The 18,817-nt window shown below is 34.3% G+C and overlaps 1 protein-coding gene across 1 annotated transcript; it reads right to left on the reverse strand.

The window, feature by feature from the left end:
- Positions 1–2,702: 2,702 nt before the first annotated feature.
- On the reverse strand, positions 2,703–7,831 carry LOC131036874 (long-chain-alcohol oxidase FAO4A). Its single transcript, XM_057968881.2, has 3 exons — positions 7,313–7,831; positions 6,305–6,574; positions 2,703–4,731 (listed from the first exon to the last, which is right to left on the reverse strand). The coding sequence occupies exons 1-3, from the start codon at positions 7,586–7,588 to the stop codon at positions 3,016–3,018; spliced, it is 2,262 nt and encodes a 753-aa protein (XP_057824864.2). The 5' UTR covers positions 7,589–7,831; the 3' UTR covers positions 2,703–3,015.
- Between the last annotated feature and the right edge of the window lie 10,986 nt (positions 7,832–18,817).

An 18,817-nucleotide genomic window follows, 5' to 3' on the forward strand; every position in this document is an offset into this window, starting at 1 on the left:
TAGGTGAACAAGAATTATTAGCAAGAGAAGAAGAAGTCCACACAGGAAAGCAAAACAACATCTGTCTTGTAGTTGAGAAAATATAGCATGACTCGCTTCCTAGATCTAAGCTCCACTAAGAACAGTTATAAATGTTTTCATAAATCAGTCTGTTGAAGAATCGGTCAAGTGGTTTTGATCATTACTGCATTTCTTTGATTGGGTTTGCATTGCGGTCATATACTTGATGCTCCTTTAAACCGCAATTTAGTCTTTACTTCACCTTTCTTGACCCTGCATCATGATATTAATGTGCACAACAAACATGTGTATATACTAATGCTAACATGATATAATGTAAACCATATTTATAATTGATTTTAGATATTTGCATAGATATATCATTTAAAACCATTATATGACATCCTTAGGTATAAGTTAAACCAGTTTCAAAAACACTTAAAATGTATCAACTTAGGAGAGTATTATAATCCAAATGTCATCCAATCATAAGACCTAGACAAGAGTATCATATAAAAAATCTATTAAAATAGAGTCATTATTTAGGCTCATCACCAGACACACATTGAGTGGTTCAGTAAGAGGGTTCAAAGAAGTTGTTGATGGTTTGACATAGAGAGAGTTCAATATCCATGCCCACAACTTGCCCAACACCAAATCACGATCATGATAAGAGGCAAAGGAAGCAATGAAAAAGCCTTTAGCACAAGGGTAAAGCTCAATGCTACCAACAACCAAAGGCTTCCAGGAATCACTCACCTAACGATGGAGGTCAAGGGAGAGAAGGCCAGAACCACTCTATTTGTTGGTACCATAGATGTTAATAAATTTTCTATTGCAATAGTTGTGTAGCTAAAAGAAATTTATAACTACTGAAATATGCTATGCCACATATGAGTAGCATTGATAAGCATAGTTATGAGGTCACAATTGACTAATTTTTTTTTTTTGTTGTTGAAGAATTGTACATGTCATTGAGGGATATAGAAGACATTCTAGCATTTTACAAATATATAATGCAATTTGTGGCTTTTAGGGTGTAATTATTTTTCAATGGATGTAATTGCAAAATAGTTTTAGACCACCCTATAAATATATAAATTATCCCTATTATAAATAATTTACTTTGGATATTATTACTTGTAAGACAATTAACACTTAAATACGTGTTATTATCACTAGGTGACATGTGTTTTGAATTTAAGACACCATATACTCATACAATTTGTATGTTTTATATGCTTAAGAGGTAGCATTGTACAAATTTTTAGTACATCTTAACATGCCAATCAACAAGACAAGCTAATAAGCAATGGCTTTTGGTGCAAATGGTTGCTCAATATTACTAGATTAATTATAAAACATTTAGAATACATTATGTTGTTTAGAGGAAAGCTAAACCAAGTATGAGCTATCCAACTATGTTCATTTATTTTTCTTTTTAGAATTATGATTTTTAGTATATGAGCAATGAGTTTTTTATTAGATTCATAATCACATATAAGAATTAGATTCCATCATGATGCATATTGGCCACATCTTGTTAGATCCTTTGTGATGGGTCAAGCTTCTCTAGTGGAGTAGCACGGGGAAGCTAATGCTTTGTGGTAGGGTGGATATTACCTATGTGTGTGTGTGTGTTCCACTTCATGTCACAAATAAAAGAAATAGAAAAGTCTTGCATGCAAATGTTGAAGTATTTATTAATCTTATGACTTGCCAATTTAGAGAAGTAGATGTCTCTTAATTACACACTTATTCTTCTCTTGCAGATTTTGAGTGCGAATTCGTATCCATAAGTGAATAAATTCAGAGTTTGCAATCATGCTAAAAATTGTTAAGGATTTGTACAAATTGTAATGATTATAGAATCATTTTATATATGTCTATTAAAAAAAAAAAGTCAAATGTTTGATTGCTTTTATATTGGATCTACACTACCTTCATGTTATTCACTAATTACCATATTTTATTAGAGATTAATTGGGTTGATGTAACACAAAGTACTTCTCTAATGTACATAGTAGACTCCAATTTTGTTTTTCTTAACACCACCTTATTTTCTAGATATAGATCTACACTTAGGTGATTCATTTTTGCATGTATAGATGATAAATTTGATATTAGTTAAAGCTAGAGTACTTGATCATATTATGGGTAACTTTGTCATAGATCTCAAGATTCTTAGATTTCAATCATTTCAAGACTTCATTTGAATATTCAATTCAAAATTTAAAATTTTTAAAATTTTTATTAGCAATTGAAAATGAAAATGGCTATAAAAGAATTTTTTTTTTTTTTACAAGGATAAGGTTTACAATAATATAAAATAAAAATATAACGATACAATAATATAATAATAATTTAGTCTTAATAATTTATTTTGCTTTTGTAAAGAGCTAATATAAATATAAAAAATATAAAAATATAATAATACATAATAACAATAATTTAGTCTTAATAATTCTTTTGTTTTTGTAAAGAGTTTAATAGAAATATAAAAATACAATATTATAATCATATAATAATCATAATTTAATATAATAATTCAATATTAATTATAATATAATATTTTTTTAAGCAGAATCCATAATGATATTTTTCTATATCCATACATTGTTTTCAAAATAAAATATTTTAATAATAAAATATAGATAAATCCCTGTCCCTCTTACTTTATTTATTATTTCTATTTATCTATCTCAATATCATAAATTACAACTATTAAATTAATTTAAATTATAATTACATTGATTGAAGTATCATCCAAATTTAAACCTCTAGATCAATTTCTATTCCGACTTTCCAGACCATACATTTTGATAGCAGAAAAACACAATACAACACAGTATAATTTAAACTAAACTGCAGAATGCAGGCAAAATTCCTCATGTAAGCCAAGTACTACATGTGACTCGAATTGCCAGTTATCCTCTCACAAATGATTTGACATATAAGTGACATCGAGCTTCCAACTTTGTGCATTCATGCAGAGATTGCCGTAGACTGATTGTGCTAATTTTTATGTGGCTTTGTATTGAGAGAGTGGTGAACAAAGTTGGCAATGCAGTAAGCAATAGATTGAACAGTAACCATTGGATTAACGCCCAGAGCAGTTGGAAGCACGCTTGCATCCGCCACAAACAATCCCTTCACTTCCCACGACTGACCTCTCCCGTCCACTGCAGAATTGCGCTCATCCGCCCCCATTCTGCAACTGCCCATCTGGTGTGCAGAGCACAGAGGCGTCGACAAGTCCTTCAATCGTCTCAAGCTCACATTTTTTATAAACCTCTCAATCTCCTCTGCACTCGAACCAGGGATCTTCAAACGCTCGCCTTTGCAATGATGAGTCCCGATTTCCTGGGCACCAGCAGCGACGAGAATCCTGAGAGCCTTTTCGATTCCTTTGTTCAGATTCTTTTCGTCATGGGAGCTCAGGCTGTATGTTAAGTGGTCCGGGAGATTGACTGTGCCGGAGCCTGTGTCTCTGGCCAAGGCGAAGAGATGACAAGTTCTGGAGAATCTCAACATTCGTTCTCTCATGTCGAGAGCGGAAATCCATGGCATTAGGACTGAAAACAAACCTGGATGCAGTGAAGGGGCCTGGATTATGGCCCCGTACCCAGATGGGTCTCCCACTTGATGCATTGCAGTCATGATGGGACCCTCGTAGCTGTTTTCAATGGCATCCGGGAAAAAACCCCATGCCATTTGGACGGGATGGAGGTGGAGGTTAAGCCCAATGTTGGGGTTTTTCAGGCCGCTTTTTTTAAGCAGAGCAGGGCTGCAGAGCGCCCCGCAGGAAATTACAGTGGCTCTCGACTGCACCTCCATATGGAATCCCCTGTTTCCTGCCTCGATCACTACTCCTGCGGCTGCTGCCTTTGTGATGATGATTCGCTCGGCTTTGCATGATGACAGAATGACGGCGCCGTGATTGATGGCGTCGACCAGCCACGTCTCCTGCGTGCCCTGTTTTGCTCCGTCTTTGCAGCCGAAGCAGCACCACCCGCAACGGTGCTCTGGATCACCGTTGCGGGGAATGTTGAGCACGTTGTAGTTGAGGTGAGTGCAGCCATTTCTCAGTGTCTTGTTAGCTAATCCTTCGCTGTGCACTGTCTCCTTCACGCCCATTCTCTCGCAGACTGTGTTCATGGCTTGAGCAAACAGAGGAGAGGAAAAAAGAGGGAGCTTGAGTTCTTTACTCCACTCGGAAATCACATGAGCAGGCGTGCGGAGGGAAGCGGACCAGTTGATTGAGGATCCTCCACCCACTGTGGAGGCGGCGAGGAGGACTACCCCGAGGTCGTCTGTGGCCAAGAGCCCACCCCCTTCATACATCTGATCTAATGACGGCCCTTCCAGTAAGGACAGATCGTTTCTTGCAAAGTATTTGCCTTTTTCTACCACTATCACTTTGTGTCCTGCCTTTGCAAGTGCCCCTGCAACTACTCCTCCTCCGCTGCCTGAACCAACTACTACCACGTCGCATTTTATAGTAATTGATTTCTGTGTCTTGTTTCCTTTTCTGGAACTTTCCTCTGTAACCTCACAACCAGCCTTGCGCAGAGTGTCGGCGATGTTATTTAATGCAACATCTTGCATGTCAATGACCTTGTCATGCAGTGGGCCTTTCATGGCTTCCTCTCTTCTTTGGGATAGGAGCTCTGGGTCTGGCCCACAGTAACCCATTGCTTTCCATGAAGGATTTTCATTCTTCTCGTCCACCTGCAAAATTTTCAAATAGATTTAAAGTTGATTTCCCATGTCACAGTCGATTTATGAAAACTGAATTGTCAGTGTCTATGTTAATCAGTAAACTCAAGCCTAATATTAAAGAAAAAGAGTTGAATTACAGTGAGATAAAAGAGCAAAACTTTCAAAATTTTGTTGTCAGACAAGTTAAAATTCATAGACCACAGACAGAGAGACAGTTTTGGGTGTCAGGATTGTGTTGAAAGATGTAATTGAGAAAAACAAGAGCACCTTTGGAGATTTAGATTATATTGAAAGACACAAGGCCAGAAACCAGAAAAAACAAGAGGACAAATAAAAATAAATTTAAGTACAGACCATAAAGAAACTTTAGCAAATTGAAAGGAACATGGATCAACATCACATAAAGCGCCCACAGAAAAGAACCAGATCAAGATCACGTTGAGAGATCAATTATAAGCTTCTAAAGATAAGAAATGGAAAACAAGGATACAAACAAAATATTAAAAAAATGTAGGAATGATAAAGAGAGTGATGTATATCTGCATACCTTTTTCAACGTTCACATGATGTTACTAACTATCAAAAGAGGACATTAAATTGAATTAAAACATAAAGTGGGAGCACAACTCATGAAATGCATTACTCTGTCCTCTAAAAAACGGCAGACGTATATAGTTGTGTAGGTATACCTACAATATTGACTTAAATAATGGTGTTGGGAAGAGTAGGCCTGGCAATCATCAATTGTGCAGACTACACTTAAAAAACAATTGTGCACGTTAAAGGGTAGTGGTGGACCTTTTCTTCTCCAGAAACCCATATGGATATTAGCCTATTAGTCATTAACACTGTATAAATATCTTAAAAGAAAACAATCCAACATTCAGGAGACTTCTGGCCTGCTACCATTTGTCTTTTCATCTAATGTTACTTTAGATTTTTCTTGTATATATCTCTAGCAATATAAAATCTAATAAAGATCATTCTGAAAGTCATCATAACTTTCTAGAAGATTCAGTGTCTATTGTCTGCACAACAACGGCACTTTAGTTGTGGAAGAAAACGAGGCAACAAAACCAGAAAGAAAGATTGTCTATCTTCATATTATTTTCCATTTTGTATAGATCATTTTCTGATGTAGAAACCAGGAGCATATCCTACACAGGCTGATTTGAAAATTAAAATAGTAAACTTCATTGAATGTGATTATGCAATCAAGCTAGTGAAGTAAAAAATTAACAAAGCCCAAACCCTTTGCATAACAGCTATAAGCACATAAAACTGTTGCAAAATGTGTATGGGAAGAGCTCATCAATGACGTGCTTTTGCAAGTTCAAGAAACAGAATTTCAATTTACAAACATTTCAGGCACCTAGTCTGTCACCCTTTTCCAAAGTTCCATACAAGTTCAATTCAGGTATTCTAGCATACAATTAAGTATTTTGGGAAATATGCAAAACCTTAAAAAACATTGAATCAGCAGCATCTTATAGGGCTTCTCATTCATGCACTTTTGCAATTTAAAAAAAAATAAAAATTACAGACAGTCCTGTCATAAAGTATTTGTCGTTAATGGATATACCTTTGTGTAGAATGTAAGGCAGCATAAGAATTTGATGGCCTTAAATAGCTGACGAAATAGATAGAAGGAGCTGTGTGACCAAGAGAGCATAATTTCCTCTCTTCTATGTTGTAGAACCTGAGAAAACCTTTGGAAACAGGGAAAATGACAGGATAGAGATAATCTTCCACACAATATGAATGTCCCGTACCATGTTGAAAGAAGCCACAATGATAGGTTCAGCAATCCCAAAGCAGCGTGTACCAAGCGCTCAGACATATATCCTGCTAACTGTAATTGTTTTCCCAAAACAAACCAATTAAAACACATAATTTCAATCCTTAATGTTTAATTTCTCTTAAACTCCATAAAAACAAAAATGCATGTCATGATATAATCTGCTCTGCCTTGCCTTTTCTTTTCTATTTCCTCAAAAATGTGTAGAAGATAGTGGGTAAAGCAGGAAAAAACACAGATTCTTTCTTAGCCCTGATAATGGATGGCAAAGAGACCCAAAATCTCAGTAAACTTAAATAACACAATTGATTGCAGACGACACATTAAAATACACAATCTCAATCATCAATGTTGATTTCTCTGAAATACAATATGTCCTAATATGTTATGACTGCTGACTTAACTATTTATTACATGTTTTCAAGAATTAGAAACAGAAACAAGAACATGGGTTGTGGAGATAATGGGTCCTGGAGAAAAACCCTCAACCTCAATAAACTTAAATGCTTCCGAATTGATTTAGGACACACATTGAAATACACTACCTTGAAAATCAATGTCAATTCTCTCAATTCTGTCAAAAATAAAGAATGGTACAAATTATGAAACAAACACAGGCTTCTTTCTTAACACTGATGATGGGTAAGGAAGAGAGATCCAAAACCTCCATAAACTTAAATGCTAAACAATTTTCTGCTGATTTGTACTGCATTGAAACCCAGAATCTCAGTAAAATTAAATGCTATGTACTTGATTTTAAAATACACTTAAAAACAGAAAAAACAAGTATACATGTAGGGGTATTCCAGCCTGGGAAGCCGAGGTGCCATAGAAAGATTTAAGTGCATCCTCCTCATCACTGTTTGAAATTGCATGGTGATCCAGAGAAGGAAACAAGGTATCACACAAAGCTGTCAAAGCCTCCATTTGGGCTTTTGAATACTTTTTGTTCTCATAACTTGGTCTGCCACCTCTCAGCAGAAAATGGGCATCCATGGCGGACTCCTCCATATCGATCTGAACTGATTCATCTCCAGTGGGAGCAATTTTTTCATCGTATGAACCCATTTCTATAATTTTGTTCAAATTGTTTCTTTCAAATGCAACTAACCATGAACCCAAATATATAATGAGACGGAGGATTAACGGCACCAAATAATACTTTACTTTTTCTGTTTAGCGTCACAAAACCTTCATGAAGAACCGACCAGAAGCATTATATTCCGCTGTACTCCATCTCATAACAGCAATATAAAAGCTTTCGTTCATGTGTTTAGCACTTTTCATTTGAGTAATCCATTCTCAACATTATTACTGTGAATCTTTTCCTTCAACGCCAAAAAAACTCGGTTATATTTGGGATGATCAACACCATTATGTCTTGTAAAATTTTGGCTGTTAAGAGTCCCGTCATTTTCAGCATACAATTTGGCGTCTACTCTCAGTCGTGTCCTCCTTCACTCCTTATGTTAGCTCTACTTTTTTATTAGTTATTTGAAACTGAAATTGACCACCTTCAATGCAAAGTCTCACATGGGAAACGATATATATATATAATATTTTATTTTATTTTATTTATCTTGTTTTTGAGTAATATGTTTTGTATGTAAATTTTAATTTTATTTTTTAAGAAAAATATAATATTATTTTATAATATTTTTGTTTTGATTTTAATGTGAGAAGTGTAATAAATCTTATATACTTATATGTAGGTATTCTATAGTAGTAGCAAGGAAGTCTCACATGTTATTATGTACATAAACATAGTGACTATTTTTGTTAATTCTAATTTTAAAAAATTACTTATTTGTATTTTACATATAATACATACATACATATAGTTTAACTTGGTCCAATAGGGTCATATCCATCAATATTTTATATGTAGAAGTGGTGTTTCTCTGGTGGAGGGTCATAGTGAAAACCCTTGCGTGGCTACAAAAAAATTGCTAATATAGTATAATTGCTATTTGCATATGGACTAAGTATCAAAATGTCACTATATTTAAAAACCTAGTTACTTTATCAAATTACATGATATAATCCCATACCATAATTTTAATTTTAAACCTAAATCACCACCTTCACTTGACTTTAAGTTCCCCATGACAATTTCAAATGCCTAATCTATAGAAAATTGTAGAGCATAAATTAATATTTTATATATTTTTTGTACATAAAATAGATGGATCCATGGATCCTTAAATAAGTTCATGTTTGGAGAGGTGTGTCTCTTTCTTTAGACACGCCCATTGATAAAATATAGTTTATATTTTTAAACACCTCCTATAAACTTTATTTTATCTCACAGCTTAACTAGATGATGGGGCCACTTATAACAAATAGGTTTGTTAGCAAACCATGTACAATGAAGAATCTTTATTGTTATTATTTTCAATATATATAGCTTTATCCTTGTTTTGAACTCCCTTGATTTATTTTGTCTATTAGTATTCGTATTAAGATCTACTTCATGGTTATATCCACAAGGAAGGTGAAGCACTTGCAAAGATCTTTGCGATCAAAACCTTCCTAGGAATCAATAAAAATTGGTGATGCATTTCATAGAATCTTTGCAATTAAAACCTTCAAAGATATCAATAAAGAAATTGAAGTGTTTCCAAAAATCTTTGTGATCAAAACCTTCATAGATATCAACAAAAAAAAGGTAAAGCATTTCATAAGATCTTTGTGATCAAAACCTTCATAGGTATCAAGGAAGAAAATGAAACATTTCCAAAGATCTTTGCAATGCAAAAACTTCACAAATATAACAACGATCTTTGCAATCAAATATTTCACAACTTTAAAAACAAACTCCATAACCAACACTAGAACCTCAATGATCTTTGCAACCAATTTTATAGCACTTCAATAATTATCTCTACAATCAATTGTATGATCTTTATGACCAACACCATAGATTCTTAAGTTCAATAATAATCTTTGCACTTAATGTTACTTATTCTTGTATGTTTTTTATTTTATGTGGCATGAGAATATGTATGATTGTATAACATTTTAAACATTCTTGTAACCTTTTTCCAAGTGGATCCATCAATCCATCCATAATCAATTTGCATATAATCTTTTACACATTGCTCATTCCTCTCTTTGTTCCAACATGACTTTTCAAAGTGATTCTTCAACCCACAAATTGAGCAAGGATGAATATTCTAACATGTTTCCACTTTTAGTCCTTGCCTATGACAGTGAGAACATTGCATATATCATACTCTTTGATTTGGTTTGTTTAAACATAATATCTAGATCATCAATTTTATAGAGATATCGCCATTAAGATATCCAAGGCATTCATTCTTTTTCTTCATAATTGGATAAATGGTCTCTCTTATTCCTTGGCCATGCTTTCCCAAACCTTTTTCATCATAACCAGTTTTCTTCAAGATTTGCAAACTCACATTCTTTTCAACCCAACCATTGTTATTAATACCAAAAGTTACCAAATTTGTAGATCTAAACACATCCTCACCTTTAGCTTCACACTCTACACCCATATCAAATGGTTCGTCAAATGAAAAGTACAAATCACTAGTATCATAGGAGACATTGCATAGTGTATATTTAGACTTTAGACTTTGATTTTTCTTTACATATGCTTCAAGCAATTGATTGAAAAAAATAGTTTCTTTTCTTAATTTTGATACTTATTCCTTTTTTGATCTATTTTCCTCTTTTAATTCTTTAATTTCCTTTTCAATTTTCTCTAATTCATTTTCCAAAATATCTTTTACATATATTAAATTCTCATTTTCTTGAGACTCTATTCTTTTACCACTCTTTCCCATTGAAATAGAATGATTGAAACTCACATTGTTTAAATACTTGACAATGATTATCATATAATGATTTAGATCACCTTCCTTTGGTAGCTTCACATGCCCTCACTCTTCCTTAATCTCCTATGTTGTACTTCTCTTGTATAGCTTAGAAATATTATGATTTCTCCTTTCAATACTTGAAAACTTTTTTATCTTTAATAATCTTTAGATCTATGATAAATTTTATGTCTTATTGATCTCCTCAAAGATATTCCAATCTACTTTTTCAAAAATTACAATCAACTCTTACAAATTTTCCAATCAACTTTTACAAAAAATTCAATCACCTTTTTTCTTTGATCAAGTGCCAATAATAGCTACAAATAAGATTTTTTCTAAAGCTACAATGCTTTCCCACTTATCATTTTTCACAAGTATTTTTTTTTTTAAAAACTTTGACAACTTTCTAACAAACTTCAACCTCTTTAAAATATGCAATCTTAAACAACCATTTTCCTTGTCTTTGTTGTGACTTATTTGTCTCTTGCAACTTTAAAACATTGTGATTTCTCCCTTCAAAAAGTTTGATCAACAAAAGAAAAACCTATAATTTATTCCCTTCAAATATTTTTCTTTATATCTTATAGAAACTATTAGTTACAAATTCCATAATGTGATTTGACTTGGACAGTCCTTAAGTGCTTTGATCTTCTTCCTACAAATGGTAGCCTTCTTTTTCCTTTAGAACGATTTAACTTTGTAATCCCTTTTGTTTTCTTTCTCTTTGCTATATATTTTCATTCCATAACAACTGAGTACCTATTTCAAATTCTAAACTTAAAATTTTTCTTGATTGAAAAATTATGATATTTTTCCCAAAAATTGGATTACCAAAAAGTGCATCAGAATTGACAGATTTTGTGATTATGTGTAGAATTTGGATTTTGAAGGCTAAATAAATTTATGTTGTTGTTAATCAGATCTTAGATCTGATTATTTTGTATTTAATATTATAAAATCCATTCATTTTTTAATCCATGAAGTTTCGTTTGGTTTGATGTTCTTTTAGTGAAGACTAGCTAGCTAGTTTATTGAGTGAAATTGAGAAATCTTGATGTATGAAGCTATATTATGCTTCTTTTGTAAATAAAACAATTTTTTAAATATGAAACTGAGAAATATTGATTTTCTTACATCTTAAAGGACTTATTTCGTTAGGATAACCAGTGGACAACTGAGAGAGGGGGGGGGGGGGGGGTGAATCAGTTGTCAACAAATTATAAAACTTGAAGCACACAAGACCTTTTAGTGGAATGCATAAGACAAATACCAGAATAGAAAATATAACAATTAAGCATAAACATAAATCACATAACAATTACCAACCATTCATAACACATAACACCAAGATTTGTGCGTGGAAAACCTGGTAAAGGAAAAAACCACGGTGGGAAGCCTACCCATAGTCAGATAATACTTCTGCAACAAATATGTGATTACAATAAGAGGGGCCTGCACATGCAAGAAGGCACACTGCCTAGAGAACACTACTCATCACAAAATGAGCCTCACTGACTACAAAATAAATCCAGACTACAATCCGAAAAGATGAATGAACTGCAAGAATAACATCTCCTAAGCCTGAGTACAGATTTGGTTAAGCTCAATATCAGAGGTCTTAAACCTCTTACACAAACCCAATTCGATCACCTATGATTGACCAAAACCTTTGCATATGATTGCAATTTTATTCACACATAGACAATCCCATAACCCATACCATGATCTACAAAGAGATCTTACATCATATTTATACCAACTTGGGACCTAAACAATTAGATTGACCACCTAAAAGATAATACAATAGATCCGTTACATAATCCAACAAACCAATGATAAACCAAGTCAGCCTAAGATCAAAATAACATAAAACAAACAATAAATCCAACTGGTGATGCATCAGGAGCTTCAACCAACACGTTACATAAACCGGTCCATAACCTAGTAGAATAACATTAGACCCAAAATAGGTTGCCATAAGCCAAATGAAACACCACGAACAACTGGAACACGAACATGATAACCATCAGCATCCTGATAACCTTCTAGAAGCTGCACCAACACCACTTATCAGATTCATCGAAAGATCTTCAACAAAGCTCTGTTGATAAAACCCTTACCGGTAACCAAAAGGCTTACTAGAACAAATGATAGCATCTGGATCATCAAATCCCGAACCAACTAAATGTGATATACATCAGGAACACATGAATAACCAATCCAAATCATTTCCAATAGCCAGACCAAACCAGAGACAAATCTCCAAATCAACATCAAAGACCAACCACTGTACCGGAAGCCGGTAGACAACAAAACAACTAGTGTTGACATCAATAACAAACATCAATGCAACACATAATCAATTCCTCCAAATTGCCAACAATCTCCCCCTTTGGCATTGATGGCAACACTAGATGTGAAAAACATCCAAGTGCTAATAAATGCCAAACAAGTCTCCCCCAAAGGAAGACATCCAACAAACTCCCCAAAATGATATGACAATGAAGTTTTGAACCAACAAACTAAACTCTCCCTGTGAATGATATCCCTGTTAAGCTCTGTTTTTCACATATATATCTCCCCTTTTGACATCAATGCCAGAAATCTGACATATAAACATCAAAGAAAAATCATAAATCCTCTGAACCACACAACTAACTACTCCCCCTGAGTAGTAGCACTAACTCATTAATCCAAAATGATTGATAGTTTTGATAATGCATGCCAGACTGATGCCAATCATTATCACTCAAGTCTCTACCAGAGGGGCAAAAACTCCCAATCTATCTCTGAAGTATTCAAATGATTCCTTAGGCAAAGGTTTAGTGAAGATATCTACAATATGCTCTTTAGTGTTCACATAAACTAGTCTGACTTCATTCGCTTCCACCTTCTCCTTTAAAAAATTATACTTGATAGAAATGTGCTTTGTATTATATTGAAATATTGGATTCTTTGATATGTTAATAGCAACAGAGTTATCACAGTGAATAACTACCGATTCATTGCAATCTACCCTTATATCCTTCAACATTTTCTTCATCCATAGAACTTGTGTACAGTTAGTAGCAACAACAACATACTCAGCTTCAACAGTAGATAAAGAAGTACATGACTATTTCTTGCTGATCCATGAAACAAGTTTCTTTCCAAGAAAGAAAGCTCCATCGGATGTGCTTTTTTGGTCATCAACCTCTTTAGCCCAGTCAACATCTGTATATGCACATAGTGTAAAGTCATCATTTTTAGGATACCACAAACCATACTTAGTTGTTCCTTGCAAATACCTAAAAATCCTTTTCACTCCACTCTCATGATTCTCTCTAGGATTACTCTGATATCTTGATACAATACAAACTGCATTCATTATATCCGGTCTAGTCTGAGTTATATATAACAAACCTCCAATCATAGATTTATACCTTGTAGGATTTATCGGAGTTGATGCATCATTCTTTTTCAATTTCTCACTTGTAACCATAGGGGTGCCAACTGGTTTAGAATTTTCCATACCAAATTTATTCAACAACTCTCTAGCATACTTAGTTTGACATATGAAAATACCTTTATCATTCCGAGTAATCTGGAAACCTAAGAAAAATTCCATCTCCCCAATCATAGACATCTCAAATTCATTCTTCATATTATCAGAGAATTCCATACATAACTTATCCTCACCTCCAAAATTGATATCATTAACAAAGGCTTCAACAATCAATATGTCATCATCAGTGATCTTATAATATAAGTTACTGTTAGCATTACCTTTAGTGAAACCAAGATTCAAAAGATATTTGTCCAATCTAGCATACCAAGCTCTAGGGGCTTGTTTCAATCCATATAAAGCTTTCTTTAATCTGCAAACCATGTTTTTGTCATTTGAAAGTGAAAATCCACCAGGTTGCTCAATGTAAACTTCCTCTTCAATATCTCCATTCAAAAATGCACACTTAACATCCATCTGATAAACCTTGTATTTCTTATGGGCAACATAAGAAAGAAATAATCTCACATCTTCAATCCTAGCTACCAGAGCAAAAGTCTCATCATAATCAATTCCTTCCTTCTGAGAATATCCTTTACATACCAATCTAGCCTTATTCCTCACAATTTGTCCATCCTCATTGAATTTATTCCTAAAAACCCACTTAGTTCCAATAACATTCTTATTTTTAGGCCGGGGAACTAAAGTCCATGTTTTGTGTTGTTCCTTTCAATTTGATCTAATTCCTCTTCCATAGCTCTCATCCAACACTCATCTTTACAAGCTTCAATAATTGATGCCGATTCAACTTGATAAATTAAACATACCTCATCAGCTGCCAACCTTCTTCTTGTCATTACTCATTTGTTCTTGTCTCCAATGATCTAATTTTCTGAATGATTTAACCTTACATACCTAGGGGTCTTCTGACTTTCTGTTCCTCTGCTATGATCTTCAGTTACTGTTGAATTTTTTGATACTGCTTGGGTAACTGTTTCATCATTCTATTTCGGTACAGGTGCTACTAGTTAAATTATGATCATCTCCACTTCTGGTTCTCTCTCATAAGTTATGATTTGACCTTTGTATTGCTCATCCACCTTGACATTAGCACTCTCCACAATTCTCGACAATATTTTGTTAGAACATCTATATGCTTTGCTTTCATTAGAATAACCAAGAAATATCCCTTCATCACATCTAGGATCAAACTTTCCAATGGAATCATCTCTTTTGATATAGAATTTACTACCAAAGATTCTGAAATACTTAGCTGAAGGTGTATGGCCAAACCATAACTCATAAGGTGTCTTACCAGTGTCTCCTTTGATATGAAATTTGTTGAATGTATATACCGTTGTGCTCACAGCTTCTCTCCAATAGATATGAGGCAAATTAGCTTCCATCATCATAGTTTTGGATGCATCCAAGATAGTTATGTTCTTTCTTTCCACAACACCATTCTGTTGAGGTGTCTGGGGGGCAGACAACTGTCTCCTTATCCCATGCTTCTCATAATAACTGTTAAATTCACCGGATGCAAATTCACCACCTTGATCTGACCTTAAGCATTTAATCTTCAACCCTGTCTTTGTCTCAAGTTTAGCTTTAAAGATCTTAAACTTTTCAAAAGTGTCAGATTTCTCCCTTAGAAAAGTAACCCACATCATTCTAGAATAGTCATAAAATATCTATCACCCTGAATTTTTTTTATTCTAGCAGAACCACACAAATCAGTATGAATAAGATCAAGAACATCATTAGATTTGTCTTGTATACTCTTAAAAGAAGTTCAGACTTGCTTTCCCATTTGACATTCCTGACATACCAGATTATAGGGCTTCACAATCTTAGGTATATCTCTAACAACCTTAGTTGAACTGATCTTTACAATGCAATCAAAATTCACATGACACAACCTCTTATGCCATAACCAACTCTCATCAACTTGTGCTATCACACATGTCTTCTCACCGGAGTTCAAATGAAAGATGTTACCTTTAGTCTGTGTACCGGTTGCAATCTCCAATCCAGATCTGTTGATGATTTTGCATTTTCCATCCTTGAACTATAATTGAAATCCCTTATCCACCAACTGTCCTACACTCAAAAGATTATGCCTTAAACCTTCAACATAATAAACATTATCAGTGTTATACTTACCATCCAATGATACAGTTCCTCTTCCTCTGATCATGCATGCTTTGTCATCTCCAAATCTAACCAGAACACCATCAAATTCTTGCAAAGATAGAAACTTCCTTTTATCTCCAATCATATGATGTGAACATCCACTGTCTATCACCCATTCATCCTTGTCTTCAATTTTAGCAGCAAGGGCCTTTTCCTCATTTTGAATAATAGGTGCCTGAGCATCTTTCTTAATATCCAAAAATACCCATTCCTTTCCACTATTGGATCCACTAGCTGAATCTTGTGTCGGTTCATCATCAGAATCAGTCACACCTTCCTCATCCGCATAGTAACATGATTTGTCTTTGTTTCTCCCATACTTATACTTGTAATGATAATCATGGTTAGGCCTAAAAGATATTCTATCTTTCTCCTCAAATCTTGAATTCCTTTCAAGACATCTAGAAGCAAAATGACCTATCTTATTACATGCAAAACATTTAAAAGGTGATTTTCCTTCATACTTACTTCCTGCTAGACCTTTAGGTACTCTTCTAGCAAATAGGGCTTCAAGTTGCTCTACCTCATCATTTTCTTTCCTCATTTCCTCCAGTTCCTTTGCATATAAAGCTTTCCAATCACTCTTGCTAGTTGATGGTGCAGATGTATGAAAAACAGATTCAGTCTTTGCAGCTTCCGAGGACCAAATTCTTTTAGCTCAAAAGAAGATAATTTTCCAACTAAAGTATCTCTGCTAAAATAAGTGTTAGCCATTGTTCTCAGCTCATTAATTGCAGTAGCCTTTATCTTGTAAGTCGGTGGCAAAGCTCTTAATACTTTAGAAACAATCTCATCTTCGCTTAGAGATCCACCACAACATTGAATTCCCATAACAACGTCATTAACTCTTTCCATAAAAACAGTAATCCTTTCATCTTCTTCCATCTTCAGATTCTCATACCTCACCCGGTAACCATCAAGTTTGGCAATTTTAACAGTAGGGTCACCTTCACTCAGAGCCTCCAATTTATCCCATATAGCCTTCGTAGATGATTGGTAAGTTAATCCCATAATTTGGTGATCAGAAAGTGCACTCAAGAGTGCTTCTCTAGCTCTATAGACATTTTCAATGTCCTTATCCAAGTTTGCCGGAGGAGGATTGCCAAATGCTGGATTATGAGGAGTATATCCTTTCTCCGTGATCTCCCAAATCTCTTTCCCAATACATCTTAAATGAGTCTCCATATGAATCTTACATACCCTGTAATTTGTCGAATCAAGCTTAGGGGTTTCTCTCTGGAAAACAAATGCAGTTGAACTATTAGGTGCCATAGGATCTTCTTCAAGTGGTTAAGCTTCTTCAGAGAGAACCAAGCTCTGATACAATTTGTTATCATAACTAGTGGACAACTGAGAAGGGGGGGGGGGGTGTGAATCAGTTGTCAACAGATTATAAAACTTTAAGCACACAAAACCTTTTACCGGAATGCATAAGCCAAATACCATAATAGTAGATATAACAATTAAGCATAAACATAAATCACAGAACAATTACCAACCATCCATAACACATAACACTGAGAATGACAAACATGTAATGTCCTCTTACTGGTTTTTATATCAGATTTGATATTCCTTTTTTATTTTTAATGCAATACAACAAAATTTCCACCAAATAAAGATTTCTTTGAAAACCGCCAAATCGGGTATACCCGAAATAATGCCAAAAGTAACACAACTTTAGATATTCTTCATAAATCTAAGAATAAAAATTTCTAGCAAAATTTCAGTAGCATAACGGCCTATAAAATGACACTTTTAGATCTGCAAAAGAGTTTTACAAAATATCTCCAAAAATGGAGTTCAATACAAAGCTCAACGGGCTCCAAAACAACACAAAAATAGCCTGGAAACACCAAAATCACTATCAAAATCACACAGCAAAATAATCACAACCCAACACACTTATTCCACTCTATTTTAACAGCAAAATGGCTGCAATATAGCAGCAAACCAAACTGATACATAAAACTTAACTTAAAACACAAACCCTTGCTGAAACGCACTTGCGAACACACCCAAAACACACACAAATCTACACTATTTGGCACAAAGGCAAACTCTGCATGAGCTTGCACATGGAAGAGCCTGAAACTCCCATCCTTAGCCTTCCTGGAAACCTGCAAGCTCCCATCTTTGGGTCTCCTTCTCCACAGGTTTAGCAGCCTCTGAAGAACAACAAAGCAATGAGCAAAAATCAAGTCCAAGAATCAGCCCAAAATGTTTCCAAAACCTCTAAAAAGAGTGCATAGCCCTAACTCATGACCAAGAGGGTAGAATAATTATATTTTCAATGATATTTAATTCCTCTCATCCCATTGGTTGCCAAAAATTAGACACTTTTCCCAAAAATTTATTTAAAACACCTCACCGCCATAGGAAAAGTTATTAATTTGAATTGTTTTGAAAAGGGGACATGACAAAACATCAATACAACACATAATCAATTTCTCCAAATTGCCAACACTTTCTTGTGGTACTTTGTAAGTTTTCACCTTCATTGATTACGCATGAGGTGATTGTGATCAAATCTTTCTCTTTGTTTCCATTTGCTAGTACCATTTGTGAACCCATTTATGTTGTTGGAATCTTTTTAGGTTCCTCATTTATTTTTTACATTCATCTTCACTAGTTTATTACTTATTTTAAATGGAGGACTAATATTCATAGAATTGTTACTTAGTTGCTTTAGTTCTCTAGACACATATTTTAGGAGCATACACATTTTTTATCTCCTCTATATCATTTATTGTACATAGAAAATAAAAGGTAAATAAG

Source organism: Cryptomeria japonica, chromosome 2 (genome assembly GCF_030272615.1).
Source record: "Cryptomeria japonica chromosome 2, Sugi_1.0, whole genome shotgun sequence".
Classification (NCBI taxonomy): Eukaryota; Viridiplantae; Streptophyta; class Pinopsida; order Cupressales; family Cupressaceae; genus Cryptomeria; species Cryptomeria japonica.

Coding starts and splice junctions, on each gene's coding strand:
- LOC131036874 (XM_057968881.2), bottom strand. CDS start 7,588: ATGGGTTCATACGATGAAAAAATTGCTCCCACTGGAGATGAATCAGTT. Junction 6,575..7,312: donor AGGCTGGAATACCCCTACAT/GTATACTTGTTT, acceptor AAACAATTACAG/TTAGCAGGATATATGTCTGA. Junction 4,732..6,304: donor GCCTTACATTCTACACAAAG/GTATATCCATTA, acceptor AAAATTTTGCAG/GTGGACGAGAAGAATGAAAA.